Source organism: Oncorhynchus tshawytscha, linkage group LG08 (genome assembly GCF_018296145.1).
Source record: "Oncorhynchus tshawytscha isolate Ot180627B linkage group LG08, Otsh_v2.0, whole genome shotgun sequence".
Taxonomy (NCBI): Eukaryota; Metazoa; Chordata; class Actinopteri; order Salmoniformes; family Salmonidae; genus Oncorhynchus; species Oncorhynchus tshawytscha.
Genome location: NC_056436.1, coordinates 36,509,062 through 36,523,729, shown reverse-complemented (window position 1 = coordinate 36,523,729; position 14,668 = coordinate 36,509,062). Strand labels below are relative to the sequence as shown.

General features: G+C 40.9%; 1 protein-coding gene across 2 annotated transcripts in view; it reads left to right on the top strand.

Annotated features, from left to right (window-relative positions):
* Positions 1-1,668: 1,668 nt before the first annotated feature.
* The window catches only part of ltk (leukocyte receptor tyrosine kinase), a 109,393-nt gene continuing 96,393 nt past the window's right edge, over positions 1,669-14,668 (top strand). Inside the window, exons 1-2 of one of the 2 annotated variants that reach the window (XM_024428590.2) lie at positions 1,669-1,839; positions 1,961-2,034. In XM_024428590.2, the coding sequence (XP_024284358.2) occupies positions 1,980-2,034 (55 nt within the window). In that variant the 5' untranslated portion in view covers positions 1,669-1,839; positions 1,961-1,979. The remainder of the gene's footprint in view (positions 1,840-1,960; positions 2,035-14,668) is intronic. The other variant, XM_042325480.1, reaches the window with a different exon arrangement.

Genomic DNA, 14,668 nt, shown 5'->3' with positions numbered 1-14,668 from the left:
AAAAAACATTGCCTGGTCTGACTAATCATGGTTCCTGTTGCGTCATGCTGATTGCAGTCAGGATTTGGTGAAGCAGAGTCCATGGCCCATCTTGCATGGTGTCAACGGTATGGTGGCGGTGGAGGCGGTGGTGTAATGGTGTGGGGAATGTTTTCTTGGCACATGTTAGGTCCCTTCATAACAATTGAGCAAGGTTTCCATGCCCGAAGAATTCAGGCTGTTCTGTAGCCAAAGTGGGGTCCGACCCAGTACTACATGGGTTTACCTAATAAACTGGACACTGAGTGCATATATGCCTCAATTAAAAAAAATATATATAGACCCTTAGCTTTTATTTGACACAAGATTTGACAAGCTTGTATGAACTTCTTTTTACAAACATATACAATAGATCAAAAGCACTGTGATGTGATTATTAATATACAATATATGCCCATTGCTTTAAAATAGTAATGCACCAACATCATTTGAAAAAATGCAGATTAAGCATGCATCGTCTTTACCTCGTCGTTACACTCAGACACCCCTTATTAGCGTTATGCTGAGATAGCTGTGGCCTTTGATCTTCACTGATCTTTGTAAACACATCAAAGGCAGGAAAACTCTATTAGCAGGTTATTACGAGGTGACAGGCGTAACCATATCCTGTATTAAAAACACATCAGACACGACACATGGACGCTCAACATAGTCAAGTTCTATGTTACAAGAAAAGGAGCACTGGTGAATGAAAAGGAATGAAATATGATACAGTAAAGAAGAAGAATCCAATGGCATAATGGGTTCATGTAGAGGAATGGACTTTTGCACTTTGCAATAGAGACTTTTTCAGGTGTTCAGAAATGTGGGTTTGTGAAACCTAACAGATTACTTCCTATTTATTTGTCTCAAACCGAATCATAATTCGGATGTCTTTCAGTCCAAGAAGGGAAACAGTGAGTTCCTGTGCTTGTAACCTTTAATTTCATAACTAGTACCCACCTTTGGTAAAAATGTATAGTTACAGAGCCTCTCATGATTGAAAACTGCTCAATGAAGTACCCCAAATGCTACTACTCTAGGCTCATCACTGGTTCCTCTTGATACTACAACTGGAATTAATTCACGCAAGTACAGCTAGAAAGCTCTACTGTGGAAAAATCATATAGATTCTGTGAAACAGGCATTGTTTTTCTCTAGCTTTCTCTTGCTTTTCGTGCAAATCAACCTGGCCTCAGAGCATTTCGTATTATTATTGTGTGTAAATCTTGGAAGTTCCATTTAGTATGATATGTTTGTGGATGTCCATCAATAATTTCACATGATATGTTACAAATGACAATTCTTACTATATATTAAGAATTTGCAAAACATACTATATGTTAGCTAGGCTAGGTTTTCTGTTTTAGGGTTAAGTTTAGAAGTTAGGTTAAATGGTTAATGTTAGGGTTAGGGTGAGCTAAAAGGATTAAGGATAGGGGAAGGGTTAGCTAACATGCTAAGTAGTTGCAAAATGGCTAAAAAGTAGCAAGTAGTTCAAAGTTGCTAATTACAATAATGCTAAAGATGAGATTCATACTAATTGAAGTATCCTGGATTTACATTTACTATGTTACGTCTATTGTATGAGACCAGGCTGTGCCAACAGTAAAACATGACCACACCAACCGCCATGTACAAAGCTCTCTGCAAAGCAGTAATATACAGCATGTACCCCAGGCAGGCTTTAGGACCAAGTTTCTAAGTAGGCAGTGGTAACCCAAAGAGAAGGAGAAGGCATTCATTCGGGAGTGAGTTTGAGTTGGTTCACCAATTCAGACCGAAACGCTGCAGCATCAGCATCGCCACTATTACTGCAAGGTGAAGTAAAAACTACGCTCGCAAAAAGGCTGCACGTCCTTGGGACCTGGTGATCTAAAACGTGTTTTTGGTTGTTTATCATTTGTTAACATTAATAAATAAAAGTGGCAACTCTTTCCAGGATCCTTCCAAAAGGAGCCATGGATTGTATAAGAAGACACACTTTTATTAATATCGCTGTCAGCGTTTTGATAGGTAAGTAGACTATAGTAATTTATTTACAATTTCCTTAGCTATATTGCGGCACTGGAGGAGTCAATTTCAGTAATGTTTATTTTTAATTTTTTAAAATCTCTTTGGTTTGGTCTAGATACACAGGAATATACTTCATTCGAAGTTTCAGTATCAGTTCCCCTCACGGTCATGATATGTTCTTCTTCTATGATAGGCATATTAATCAATTCATTTTATTGTGAGATTAATACACATTCCTGACCGAATCATTAAGGTTAACATACTTTTAGAGTCATTTAGAGTCATTCTTGCACCTGGAAAATTCAGAACGACACATTTCCATTTGTTAGGGGCTCTGTGGTTGTGGCAGTCAACTTGTTTACTCAACGGATTTCTCTAGAGGAATATTGTTATTATTGTGTGATCATAGGTTTTTAGGAATAATCGCCTGAGATGGTCAGATAACCATTTTGCGACCTATTGTAGCTTCAGATCAACTGTGATTATTAACATTCCTGCCATTGAATAATTCTTTGCTATTTGACATTGTGATTCTTGGCACCCTGAATATTTGGAATGGTGCTGAATTATTTGAAAACAATATTCACATGGATAGTCCATGTTGTCAATATTTCTTTGACTATGCCTCACTGTATTTCCTTAAAGAGTAAGCCTTCATTATCCTTACAGCCATATGCAAATTTTCGCGATCTTCATAATCCATGATGTCTCAATCAGAGAGTTCCTGAGGAACCTGCTTGAATATGTCTGTTTTAACTGTAGTTTACATTTCTGCATATACTGTACCTGTATAAGCACACGACATTTACACACGCCATCCCACTGATTTATGAGTAAGTATGACTGCACTCCCAGACAAATGTATTACAAATAAAAAACTGAAATACCATTTAAAAAAAAAAAAATTGTTTACTTAAAAGTAATTGTGGCAGTAGAAGCTAATGTGTTCCTAATGCTAAATCATGCATTAGGAAAACACAATTTGTGTTAAATAAATATGACAGGAAAACACTCATGTAAGATTCATGAAGCTCAAATGTAAGTTCAATATGAATCATTTATATAATGTTGTTTTGGCTTGGTTTAAAACATGTTTTACTTGCATAAAACTCTCAACTTTTTAAATAGAACAAATATATGAAAAACTGTCTTAACTAACAAATTATAGTAGGTGGTTTTGCTCTCCTTTTTATAGTGGCTTCTTTATTTATGTTTAATGCAATCGCTCTTGCTATATATCACGGCAGAATATTCCTTAGATGAGGAATATTGAAGTATTTGACATCAAATGTGTTAATTACATCAGAACAAATTAGTAACTACACTGTAATAAAGTGGTATCAGCGGAACCAGAACTATTTTCACAGACCTTTATTACTTGAAATAGTGCAGCTTCACAGATTCTATTATTTTGGTAGTCATCCATGTGCTCATTACAACTGAAAGCATGTCTTGTAGATGGGACCAGTCCCCATAGTTCATCCAATACATCTTATTGTAATATATTCATTTATTTCCCGAAAATGTATTTCTTGTGATGAACTGTTGGTTTAGTCAAATAGAGGCAGGGAATTCCAAGCATGTATATATTATTTTGATAACAGGTTTATAATTTAATCGGGTCTGAAAGCAACCAAAACAAATGCAGATTTGTGGTGTGCACATTTGTAGATAATTTAGTTTGCACGTTTGACTGTGCTGGCAGCTGCCACCATAGAACTACACAGATTTTCTCAATATTAAAACTTCAAATCACCAGCTTGCCCCTTATAATAAGAAGTTTACCTATCTTGAAATGTCTGTCTTGACTATTTTCAACCTACAGTGGTATCTTAAAAATATCTTAAAATCAGGTAAAATATGTTCAATCTTTGACCTTGATGCAGTACCTTATAAGACAAAGGAGCTAATCGTGGACTTCAGGAGAAGAAGGGGCAAGCACGCCCCCAAACACATCGACGGGGCTGTAGTGGAGCATGTCGAGAGTTTCGAGTGACTTGGTGTTCACATCACTAAGGACCTATCATGGTCCAAACACACCAAGACAGTTGTGATAAGGGCACGACAACATCCCCTCAGGTGTCTGAAAAGATTTGACATGGGACCTCAGATCCTCAAAAAGTTCTATAGCTGCACCATCAAGAGCATCCTGACTGGTTGCATCACCGCTTGGGACCGTCTGGGACCAAAAAGGCAGATTCTACCACCAATCCATAAAACTGCTGAACAGTTAATCAATAAAATGCAAATTAATTACTTAAAAATCGTACAATGTGATTTTCTGGATTTTTGTTTTAGATTCCGTCTCTCACAGTTGAAGTGTACGTATGATAAAAATGACAGACCTCTACATGCTTTGTAAGTAGGAAAACCTGCAAAATCGGCAGTGTATCAAATACTTGTTCTCCCCACTAGACAGTGCAATCGGAATGTATTCAGACCCCTTCACTTTTTCCACATTTTGTTATTAAAATATTTTCCCCTGATCTATCTACACACAATACCCCATAATGACAAAGCAAAAACAGGTTTTAAGAAATGTTAGCAAATTTATTTAAAACAAATCTGAAATACTTATTTACTTAAGTATTCAGATCCTTTGCTACGAGACTCAAAATTGAGCTCAGGTGTATCCTGTTTCCATTTATCCTGTTTTTATTTTTAATTTCACCTTTTATTTAACCAGGTAAGCTAGTTGAGAACAAGCTCTCATTTGCAACTGCGACCTGGCCAAGATTAAGCATAGCAGTTCGACACATACAACAACAGAGTTACACATGGAATGAACATACAGTCAATAATACAGTAGAAAAAAAGAAAACAAAGTCTATATACAGTGAGTGCCAATAAGGTCAACTAAGGGAGTTAAGTCAATAAATAGGCCATGGTGGCGAAGTAATTACAATATGGCAATTAAACACTGGAATGGTAGATGTGCAAAAGATGGATGTGCAAGTAGAAATACTATGGTGCAAAAGGAGCTAAATAATTACATACAGTATGGGAATGAGGTAGATAGATGGGCTGTATACAGATGGGCTATGAACGGGTGCAGTGATCTGTGAGCTGCTCTCACAGCTGGTTCTTAAAGCCAGTGAGGGATATGGGAATCTCCAGCTTTTTGCAGTTCATTCCAGTCAGTGGCAGCAGAGAACTGGAAGGAAAGGCGACCAAAGGAGGAATTGGCTTTGGGGGTGACCAGTGAGATATATCTGCTGGAGCATGTGCTACGAGTGGGTGCTGCTATGGTGACCAGCGAGCTGAGATAGGGCAGGGCTTTACCTAGCAGAGACTTGTAGATAACCTGTAGCCAGTGGGTTTGGCGACGAGTATGAAGCGAGGGCCCAGCCAACGAGAGCGAGATCATCCTTGAGATGTTTCTACATCTTGATTGGAGTCCACCTGTGGGACATTCAATTGATTTGGACATGATTTGGAAAGGCCCAAACCTGTCTATATTAGGTCCCACTGTTGACAGTGCATGTCAGAGCAGCCATGAGGTCGAAGGAATTGTCCGTAGAGCTCCGAGACAGTATTGTGTCGTGGCACAGATCTGGGGAAGGCTACTAAAAAATGGCTGCAGCATTGAAAGTCCCCAAGAACACAGTGGCCTCCACCATTCTTAAATGGAACCACCAATACTCTTCCTAGAGCTGGCTGCCTGGCCAAACTGAGCAATCGGGGGAGAATGGCCTTGGTCAGGGAGGTGACCAAAAACCTGATGGTTACTTTGACCAAGCTCCAGAGTTCCTCTGTGGAGATGGGAGAACCTTCCAGAAGGACAACCATCTCTGCAGCACTCCACCAATCAGGCCTTTATGGTAGAGTGGCCAGACGGAAGCCACTCCTCAGTAAAAGGCACATGACAGCCCGCTTAGAATGATGATGAAACCAAGATTGAACTATTTGGCCTGAATGCCAAGCGTCACGTCTGGAGGAAACCTGGCAACATCTTATGGTGAAGCATCAGCGGCAGGGACTGGGAGACTAGTCAGGTTTGAGAGAAAGATGAACAAAACAAAGTACAGAGAGATCCTTGATGAAAACCTGCTCCAGAGCGCTCAGGACCTCAGACTGGGTTAATGAAGGTTAATCTTCCAACAGGACAACGACCTTAAACACACAGCCAAGACAATGCAGGAGTGGCTTCGGGACAAGTCGCTGAATGTCCTTGAGTGGCCCAGCCAGAGCCCGGACTTGAACCCTATCTAACATCTCTGGATGAAAATAGCTGTGCAGCGACGCTCCCCATCCAACCTGACAGAGCTTGAGAGGATCCGCAGAGAAGAATGGTAGAAACTCCCAAAACACAATTGTGCCAAGCTTGTAGCATCATACCCAAGAAGACTTGAGGCTGTAATCACTGCCAGAGGTACTTCAGCAAAGTACTGAGTAAATGGTCTGAATACTTATGTAAATTTCCATTTTATTTAAATAAAAACCTGTTTTTGCTTTGTCGTTATGAGGTATTGTATGTACATTGATGAGGAAAAAATACAATTGAATCCATTTCAGAATAAGCCTGTAAAGTAACAGTATTTTGAAAAAGTCAAGGGGTCTGAATTCTTTCCAAATGCACTGTACTACACTGAAAGTGGTTATCGGTGCCGTTAAAAGATGAGGGAGGACAGAAAAAAAGTGTGAGCATGGTCTTATTTATATTACAGCATATTTGATGACTGTCATTCATATTTCATTCACCCAGATCAATGTAACATTGAAAGGTTTAGGCTACTACATGATTCTAAAATTCTCCCCGTACCCAGCCATGAGGTTGCTACAACCTAGCCTCTGAATGAACATCTACAAAGTAGGTGCACAGGTCGAGAGAAATTTGAGTAATCAAGGTGACAAACATAGACACATTCAATACCACCTTGCACAATTTAGCTAAACTAGGGTTTAATCATTAGTCCAACATTTGCAAATGAAAGCTTCTATTGGACAAATTCAGGTATGTTTATCCCTGTTTCTATCCATTTGCTTCTGTTTTAAGAAATATTTTTTCAACAGAATCGGCAGAATGAATACATCCCTGATCACACGCAAACACAGTTCACTTTCATAGCGGCTACATACAAACAGCTTTCCAAGCCAAACCTTCATATCATATCATCACACTAACCACTACACACTGACTACATTGTTTCCACCATAATAGCTAATGTCAAGTCAACATAGCTACTAGAACTAACACGTTAGTAAATCCGCTACAATCATGCAGTACAGTGTATAGTCAGCAAGCAGTTGAGCAGTTACACCGGTGGGCCCCTGTGGCAATAAATTAATAAAACCAAAAGCTTACCTTGACTTGGAAGAGTTCCAGTGTTGGATAGCCATAGCCAGCTAGGTAACATAGCATCCTCTCTGTTTGAGCCCGGTGTTTGAGTATGCTAAACTAGCTAACTGCATTTGCTAGCTAAGTAAGTGAAAGTGAAAGTGAAAAAATATGAAAATAGCTAGCTCACTCTCTATTGTTTCTCCTTAATTTTTGAAGAAATGAATTTGTTCAAAATTGTTCAACTATTGTCTTTCTCTCTTTTTGAGTCAATTATTCACCACATTTTAAGCACCGCAGTGCTAGCTAGCTGTACTGTATGCTTTCAATACAATATTCATTGTCTGATCCTTGGATTGGGTGAACAACATGTCAGTTCATGCGGCAAGAGCTCTGATAGGTTGGAGGAGGTCCTCTGGAAGTCGTCATAATTACTGTGTAAGTCTATGGAATGGGGGGCCTCCTAGGTTTTGTGATGAAGTCAATGTACCCAGAGGAGGATGGAAACTAGCTGTCCTCCTGCTACAACATGTTGCTACCCTACAGAGTGCTGTGCTGTTGAGACTACTGTAAACCTTCATTGCAATTTAGTATAGTTTTATCAAAAAATTATATTTTTTAATGTTTCACAATTTTTATTTTTAAATTCTCCACACACACACACACACACACATTCACATTCCTTCACCCTCTTCACATACACTACTGCTAGTCTGTTTATTATCTATGCATAGTCACACCACCACCTACATGTACATACACTACATTAGCAAAAGTCAAGGATTGGTAGGATAGTCAGTTTTACAAGGGTATGTTTGGCAGCATGAGTGAAGGATGATTTGTTGCGAAATAGGAAACCGATTCTAGATTTAATTTTGGATTGGAGATTCTTAATGTGAGTTTGGAAGGAGAGTTTAGGTATTTGTAGTTGTCCACATATTCTAAGTCAGAACCGTCCAGAGTAGTGATGCTAGACGGGTGGGCGGGTGCGGGCAGCAATCGGTTGAAGAGCATGCATTAAGTTTTGCGTGCATTTAAGAGCAGTTGGAGGCCACGGAAGGAGTGTTGTATGGCATTGAAGCTTGTCTGGAGGTTAGTTAACACACAGTGTCAAAAGAAGGGCCAGAGGTATACAGAATGGTGTCGTCTGCGTAGAGGTGGATCAGAGAGTCGCCAGCAGCAAGAGCGACATGATTGATGTATACAGAGAAGAGAGTCGGCCTGAGAATTGAACCCTGTGGCACCCCCATAGAGACTGCCAGAGGTCCGGACAACAGGCCCTCTGATTTGACACACTGAACTCTATCAGAGAAGTAGTTGGTGAACCAGGCGAGGCAGTCAATTGAGAAACCAAGGCTGTTGAGTCTGCCGATAAGAATGTGGTGATTGACAGAGTCGAAGCCTTGGCCAGGTCAATGAATACGGCTGCACAGTATTGTCTTTTATCGATGGCAGCTATTATATCATTTAGGACCTTGAGCATGGCTGAGGTGCACCCATGACCAGATCAGAAACCAGATTGCGTAGTTGAGAAGGTACGGTGGGATTCTAAATGGTCGGTGATCTGTTTGTTCACTTGGCTTTCGGAGACTTTAGAAAGGCAGGGTAGAATAGATATAGGTCTGTAACAGTTTTGGTCTGTGTGTCACCCCCTTTGAAGAGGGGATGACCGCACCAGCTTTCCAAACTTTAGGGATCTTAGACAATACGAAAGAGAGGTTGAACAGGCTAGTAATAGGGGTTGCTACAATTGCGGCGGATAATGTTAGAAAGAGAGGGTCCAGATTGTCTAGCCCAGCTGATTTGTAGGGGTCCAGATTTTGCAGCTCTTTCAGAACATCAGCTATCTGGATTTGGGTAAAGGAGAAATGGGGGAGGCTTGGGCAAGTTGCTGTGGGGGGTGCATGGCTGTTGACCGGGGTAGGGGTAGCCAGGTGGAAAGCATGGCCAGCCTTAGAGAAATGGTTATTGAAATTCTCAATTATTGTGGATTTATCGGTGGTGACAGTGTTTCCTATCCTGCAGTGGGCAGCTGGGATGAGGTGCTCTTATTCTCCATGGACTTTACAGTGTCCCAGAATTTTTGGGAGTTTGTGTTACAGGATGCAAATTTCTGTTTCAAAAAGCTAGCCACAGGATGGACTATTCGATGCTAATGCAGTACGCCACAGGATGTTTTTGTGCTGTTCAAGGGCAGTCAGGTCTGGAGTGAACCAAGGGCTATATCTGTTCTTAGTTCTACATTTTTTAAATGGGCCATCCTTATTTAAGATGGTGAGGAAAGCACTTTTAAAGAATAACCAGGCATCCTCTACTGACGGAATGAGGTCAATATCCTTCTAGGATACCCATGCCAGGTCGATTAGAAAGGCCTGCTCACTGAAGTGTTTTAGGGAGCTTTTGACAGTGATGGTGTTGGTCATTTGACTCCGGACCCATTACGGACACAGGCATTGAGGCAGTGATCGCTGAGATCCTGTTAGAGGTGTATTTAGAGGGCAAGTTGGTCAGGATGATATCTATGAGGGTGCCCTTGTTTACGGATTTAGGGTGGTACCTGGTAGGTTCCATGATAATTTGTGTGAGATTGAGGGCATCTAGCTTAGATTGTAGGATGGCCAGGGTGTTGAGCATATCCCAGTTTAGGTCACCTAACAGTGCAAACTCTGAAGATAAATGGGGGGCAATTAATTCACATATGGTGTCTAGGGCACAGCTGGGGGCTGAGGGGGGTCTATAAGAAGCGGAAACAGTGAGAGACTTTTTTCTGGAAAGGTGGATTTTTAAAAGTAGAAGCTCGAACTGTTTGGGCACAGACCTGGATAGCATGACAGAACTCTGCATGCTATCTCTGCAGTAGATTGCAACTCCACCCCGTTGGCAGTTCTATCTTGGTGGAAAATGTTGTAGTTGGGGATAGAAATTTCAGAATTTTTGGTGGCCTTCCTAAGCCAGGATTCAGACACGGCTAGGGCATCAGGGTTGGCGGAGTGTGCTAAAGAAGTGAATAAAACAATCTTAAGGAGCAGGCTTCTGATGTTAACATGCATGAAACCAAGGCTTTTATGGTTACAGAAGTCAACAAATGATAGCACCTGGGGAATAGGAGTAGAACTAGGGGCTACAGGGTCTGGGTTAACCTCTACATCACCAGAGGAACAGAGGAGTAGGATAAGGGTGCGGTTAAAGGCTATAAGAACTGGTCGTCATGTGCGTTGGGGACAGAGAATAAAAGGAGTAGATTTCTGGGCATGGTAGAATAGATTCAAGGCATAATGTACAGACAAAAGTATGGTAAAATGTGAGTACAGTGGAGGTAAACCTAGGCATTGAGTGACGATGAGAGAGGTTTCGTCTCTTGAGGGACAAGTTAAACCAGGTGAGTTCTCCGCATGTTTGTGGGGTGGGACGAAAGAGCTATCTAAGGCATTTTGAGCGGGACTAAAGGCTCTACAGTGAAAAAAACAGTAAAAACTAGCCAAGACAGCAGTAGACAAGGCATATTGACATTAGAGAGATGCATAAAGCAATCACAGGTGTTGATCAAGAGCTAAGACAACATCGGGTAAATGGCGATTAATGGGCAGAATGGGTCAGTTAGGTACATACAGGACCTGAGTTCGAGGCTGGGGGCGACAGGTAAACAAAATGAGGTACCATGTTATTGAAACAGTCCAGGGGGCATCAGCTGTGTAAATGAGTGATCACAGGGTCAAAAGAGCAGCAATAGGTGAGTCAAGGTGCTGATCGGTAATCACTATTAGAGGCGTTAGCTAACAGTGGCCACTCGTTTGCAGCTAGCTAGCTGTGATGATTCGGAGTCATTATTTTGTGTAATGATCCAAAGCGGCAGGAATCCGGTGATATGGTAGAGAGAAGCAGTCCGATATGCTCTGGGTTGATATCGCGCTGTGCAGACTGGCTGGTGTTGTCCGAGCTAAGGCTGGCTGATGACGGAGGAAAAAGGCGAGGACCGCTAGCCGTGGCTAACACAGACTAGTAGCTAGTTAACTGGCTATCTCCTGTTGGAAGTTCCAGTTATAAGAAATAGAAATACAGATCTGTACCACGTTGGGTGAGGCGGGTTGCAGGAAAGTATATTTAGTTCATAGATAGAATGTGAGATTAAGATATATACAAAAAATACCGTCTATTTACACAGGAAAAGACAAAAGACAAAGACAGAGACAGATACACATACACACGTCCTACCTACTGCACCGCCATCTTGGGAAAAATTAGGTCAGGGCACTGTGCAGGCCAGTCAAGTTCTTCCACACTGTTTTAGACAAACCAGTTCTGTATGGACCTTGCTTTTTACACGGGGGCATTGCCATTCTGAAATAGCAAAGGGCCTTCCCCAAACTGTTGCCACACAGTTGGAAGCACAGAATATCATTGTATGCTGTCGTGTTAAGATTTCCCTTCACTGGAACTAAAGGGCCTAGACCAAACAATGAAAAACAGCCCCAGACCATTATTCCTCCTCTAACAAACTTTACATTTGGCACTATGCATTGGGGCAAGGTAGCGTTCTCCTGGCATCCGCCAAACCCAGATTCGTCTGTCGGACTGCCAGATGGTGAAGTGTGTTTCATCACTCCAGAGAATGCTTTTCCACTGCTCCAGAGTCCAATGGCGGTGAGTTTTACACCACTCCAGCTGATGCTTGGCATTGCACATGGTAATATTAGGCTTGTGTGTGACTGTGGCCATGGAAACCGATTTCTTGAAGCTCCTGACAAACACTTATTGTGCTGACATTGCTTCCAGAGGCAGTTTGGAACTCAAGCTACTCGCTTCGGCACTTGGCGGTCAGGTTCTTTGAGCTTGTGTGGTGTATATCTCTTTGCCACTGAGCCGTTGTTGCTCCTAGATGTTTCCACTTCACAGTAACAACACGAGTGTGGCTGAAGTGGCCAAATTCACAAATTTGAAGGTGTGTCCACATACATTTGTATATATAATGCATTACCTCAATTACCTCGACGAACCCGTACGCTTGCACATTGACTCTGTACCGATATCCATTGTATATAGCCTCGTTATTGTTCATTTATTGTGTTTCTGTTTTTACTTTAGTTTATTAAGCAAATCTTTCTTACTTACTCTGCATTGTTGGTTAAGTGCTCTAAAGTACGCATTTCACGGTAAGGTCTATTTGGATTGGTTTTATAAAGCAAGAGACATTAAAAGTGAAGCCATGCTTCTCCACTGATTTTATGTATTATTTCCTGGCATTGCTTAGATAGCTCACCAATGGCATTGGTTTTCTGGTGCATAGTTGATTCGCTGCCCTTATTATCCACATAACTGATTAGATAACCTATCCAATGGTCATCACAGTAAAATCACAAAAAATATATATTCCGTAAGGGAAAACAGGACACAGTACTCACTCTGAATGAGCAAATATTGGTATCATTTTCACCGCTGTGGCACAGTCAATTAGTTCTTATTCTAGCGTACTAATGAAAATAGCCCCTCTACAACTTAGTTTGCAGAACATGGTTGAGCATTTGTTGTTCTGCAAGATGACGGAAATGTTTTCCTGGAAATGCCAGTTAACTATTACCAGAATTATGCCTCTTTGTCTAAGTCTAAATAGGCCTGTGCATTGTATGGGTTTGAATTTAGCTTTTAGTATGATTGAAGAAGCAACTGCCAAAAGTAAGGAAGGAATCGAAACCTGATTTGAGGTTACTTATGAAAATAGAATTGATTCATCAAAATAACCATGTACGACTCAGAGACACTCTCATTGGAATCATTGAGCTATACTGTAGGGCTTTTTGTTCACTGTAGACTTTTCAATAACCAAGAAGAGAAAGGAGGCTTAACTTAATTTGTGTTTTAATAAGAAGAACCGCAATGAACGTCTGTTCCCCCCCCTCCAGTAATGCTTAGTATTCTGTCTAGGTGAAATTAACACCAACAGCAGACAGCAAAGGGAATTTCTCTATATGTTGTCTTTGAAATCTACTGTCCATACTTGCTGAAGCTTCACATTTATTTCAATTACTTGTACTCTAACTTAATTTGATTGTTTTGAATTGATATACAAGCTGAATGAATTCAATGCAAGTGCCAGTTACCTTTTTCTTGAGGCAGATCCAATCTATAAAATAATAAACTCATGTTGATGAGACGTCTAGCAGGCATGTTACATGAGTAGAGTGGTACATTGGTTACGCATTTCCTACACGACATGTCTACTGGAGAAAATCTCAGTTGGGAGGGAGCTCCTTTAGGGTAGGATACTGCTATTGTAAACAGTCTTTGTACAGACATATGTACAGTAGGCTATACATCATATTATCGTAGATAGATGCAGTGTTTCCCCTCTGATTTATTTCAGCAGCGGTGGCAAAGTAAGTAGTGGGGGTCACTGCCTCCCGTGAGATTTTTTTTTATAGAACGACTGTGATAAGGACATTTCTGTTGATTTAAAAAATAAAAAACTACATTCTACTCCCAAAAGCATGAAAATGTAATTATGTTGACACCAATCGGAAATATAACTTATGCGTACTTATAGACTGTAAGGGAGATGAGGAGCAAGCAGTGGCTATGCACTCATGGCTCTAATTTGCACCACTGCTCAATATGTTTCAACTTAAAGGGATGGTGCGAGATTTTGTCATCTATCTAATTTCTACATACCTAGAGTCAGAACTCATGTATAACATTTTATTGTCTCTGCGTGCAGTTTGCAGGGGCATGAGGCGTTGGAGAGCCATTGTCTTTATACTATACCACTCAGAGGAGTGTCCCACACTACTGTAGATACCAAAGTGGCTTGGGAAAGAGAGTTTTGAAGCTAGATCACTCTCTTTACACTACAAAACTATGTGTTGTGGAACTAGTATGTGTCGTCAAACTAGTGTAGTGTAAAGATGATCTTCTATGGAAGAGCTGTTCAGGCCATTGTGAAAACCTGTCTGTGCTGTCATAGCTGATTCAATATGCTAACTTTATGCTATGGTAATATAGTTAACATTAGGTTGGAAACTGGATTTTTGGGAATGTTGGACTTGGCAAGAATATTTAGAGTGCATTGAGAAAGTATTCAGACCCCTTGACTGGGTCTTCCAAATGGACAATGACCCCAAGCATACTTCCAAAGTTGTGGCAAAATGGCTTAACGACAAGGTACAGTATTGGAGTGGCCATCACAAAGCCCTGACCTCAATCCTATAGAACATTTGTGGGCAGAACTGAAAAAGTGTCTGCGAGCCAGGAGGCCTACAAACCTGACTCAGTTACACCAGCTCTGTCAGGAGGAATGGGCCAAAATTCACCCAACTTATTGCGGGAAGCTTTTGGAAGGCTACCCAAAACATTAGACCCAAGTTA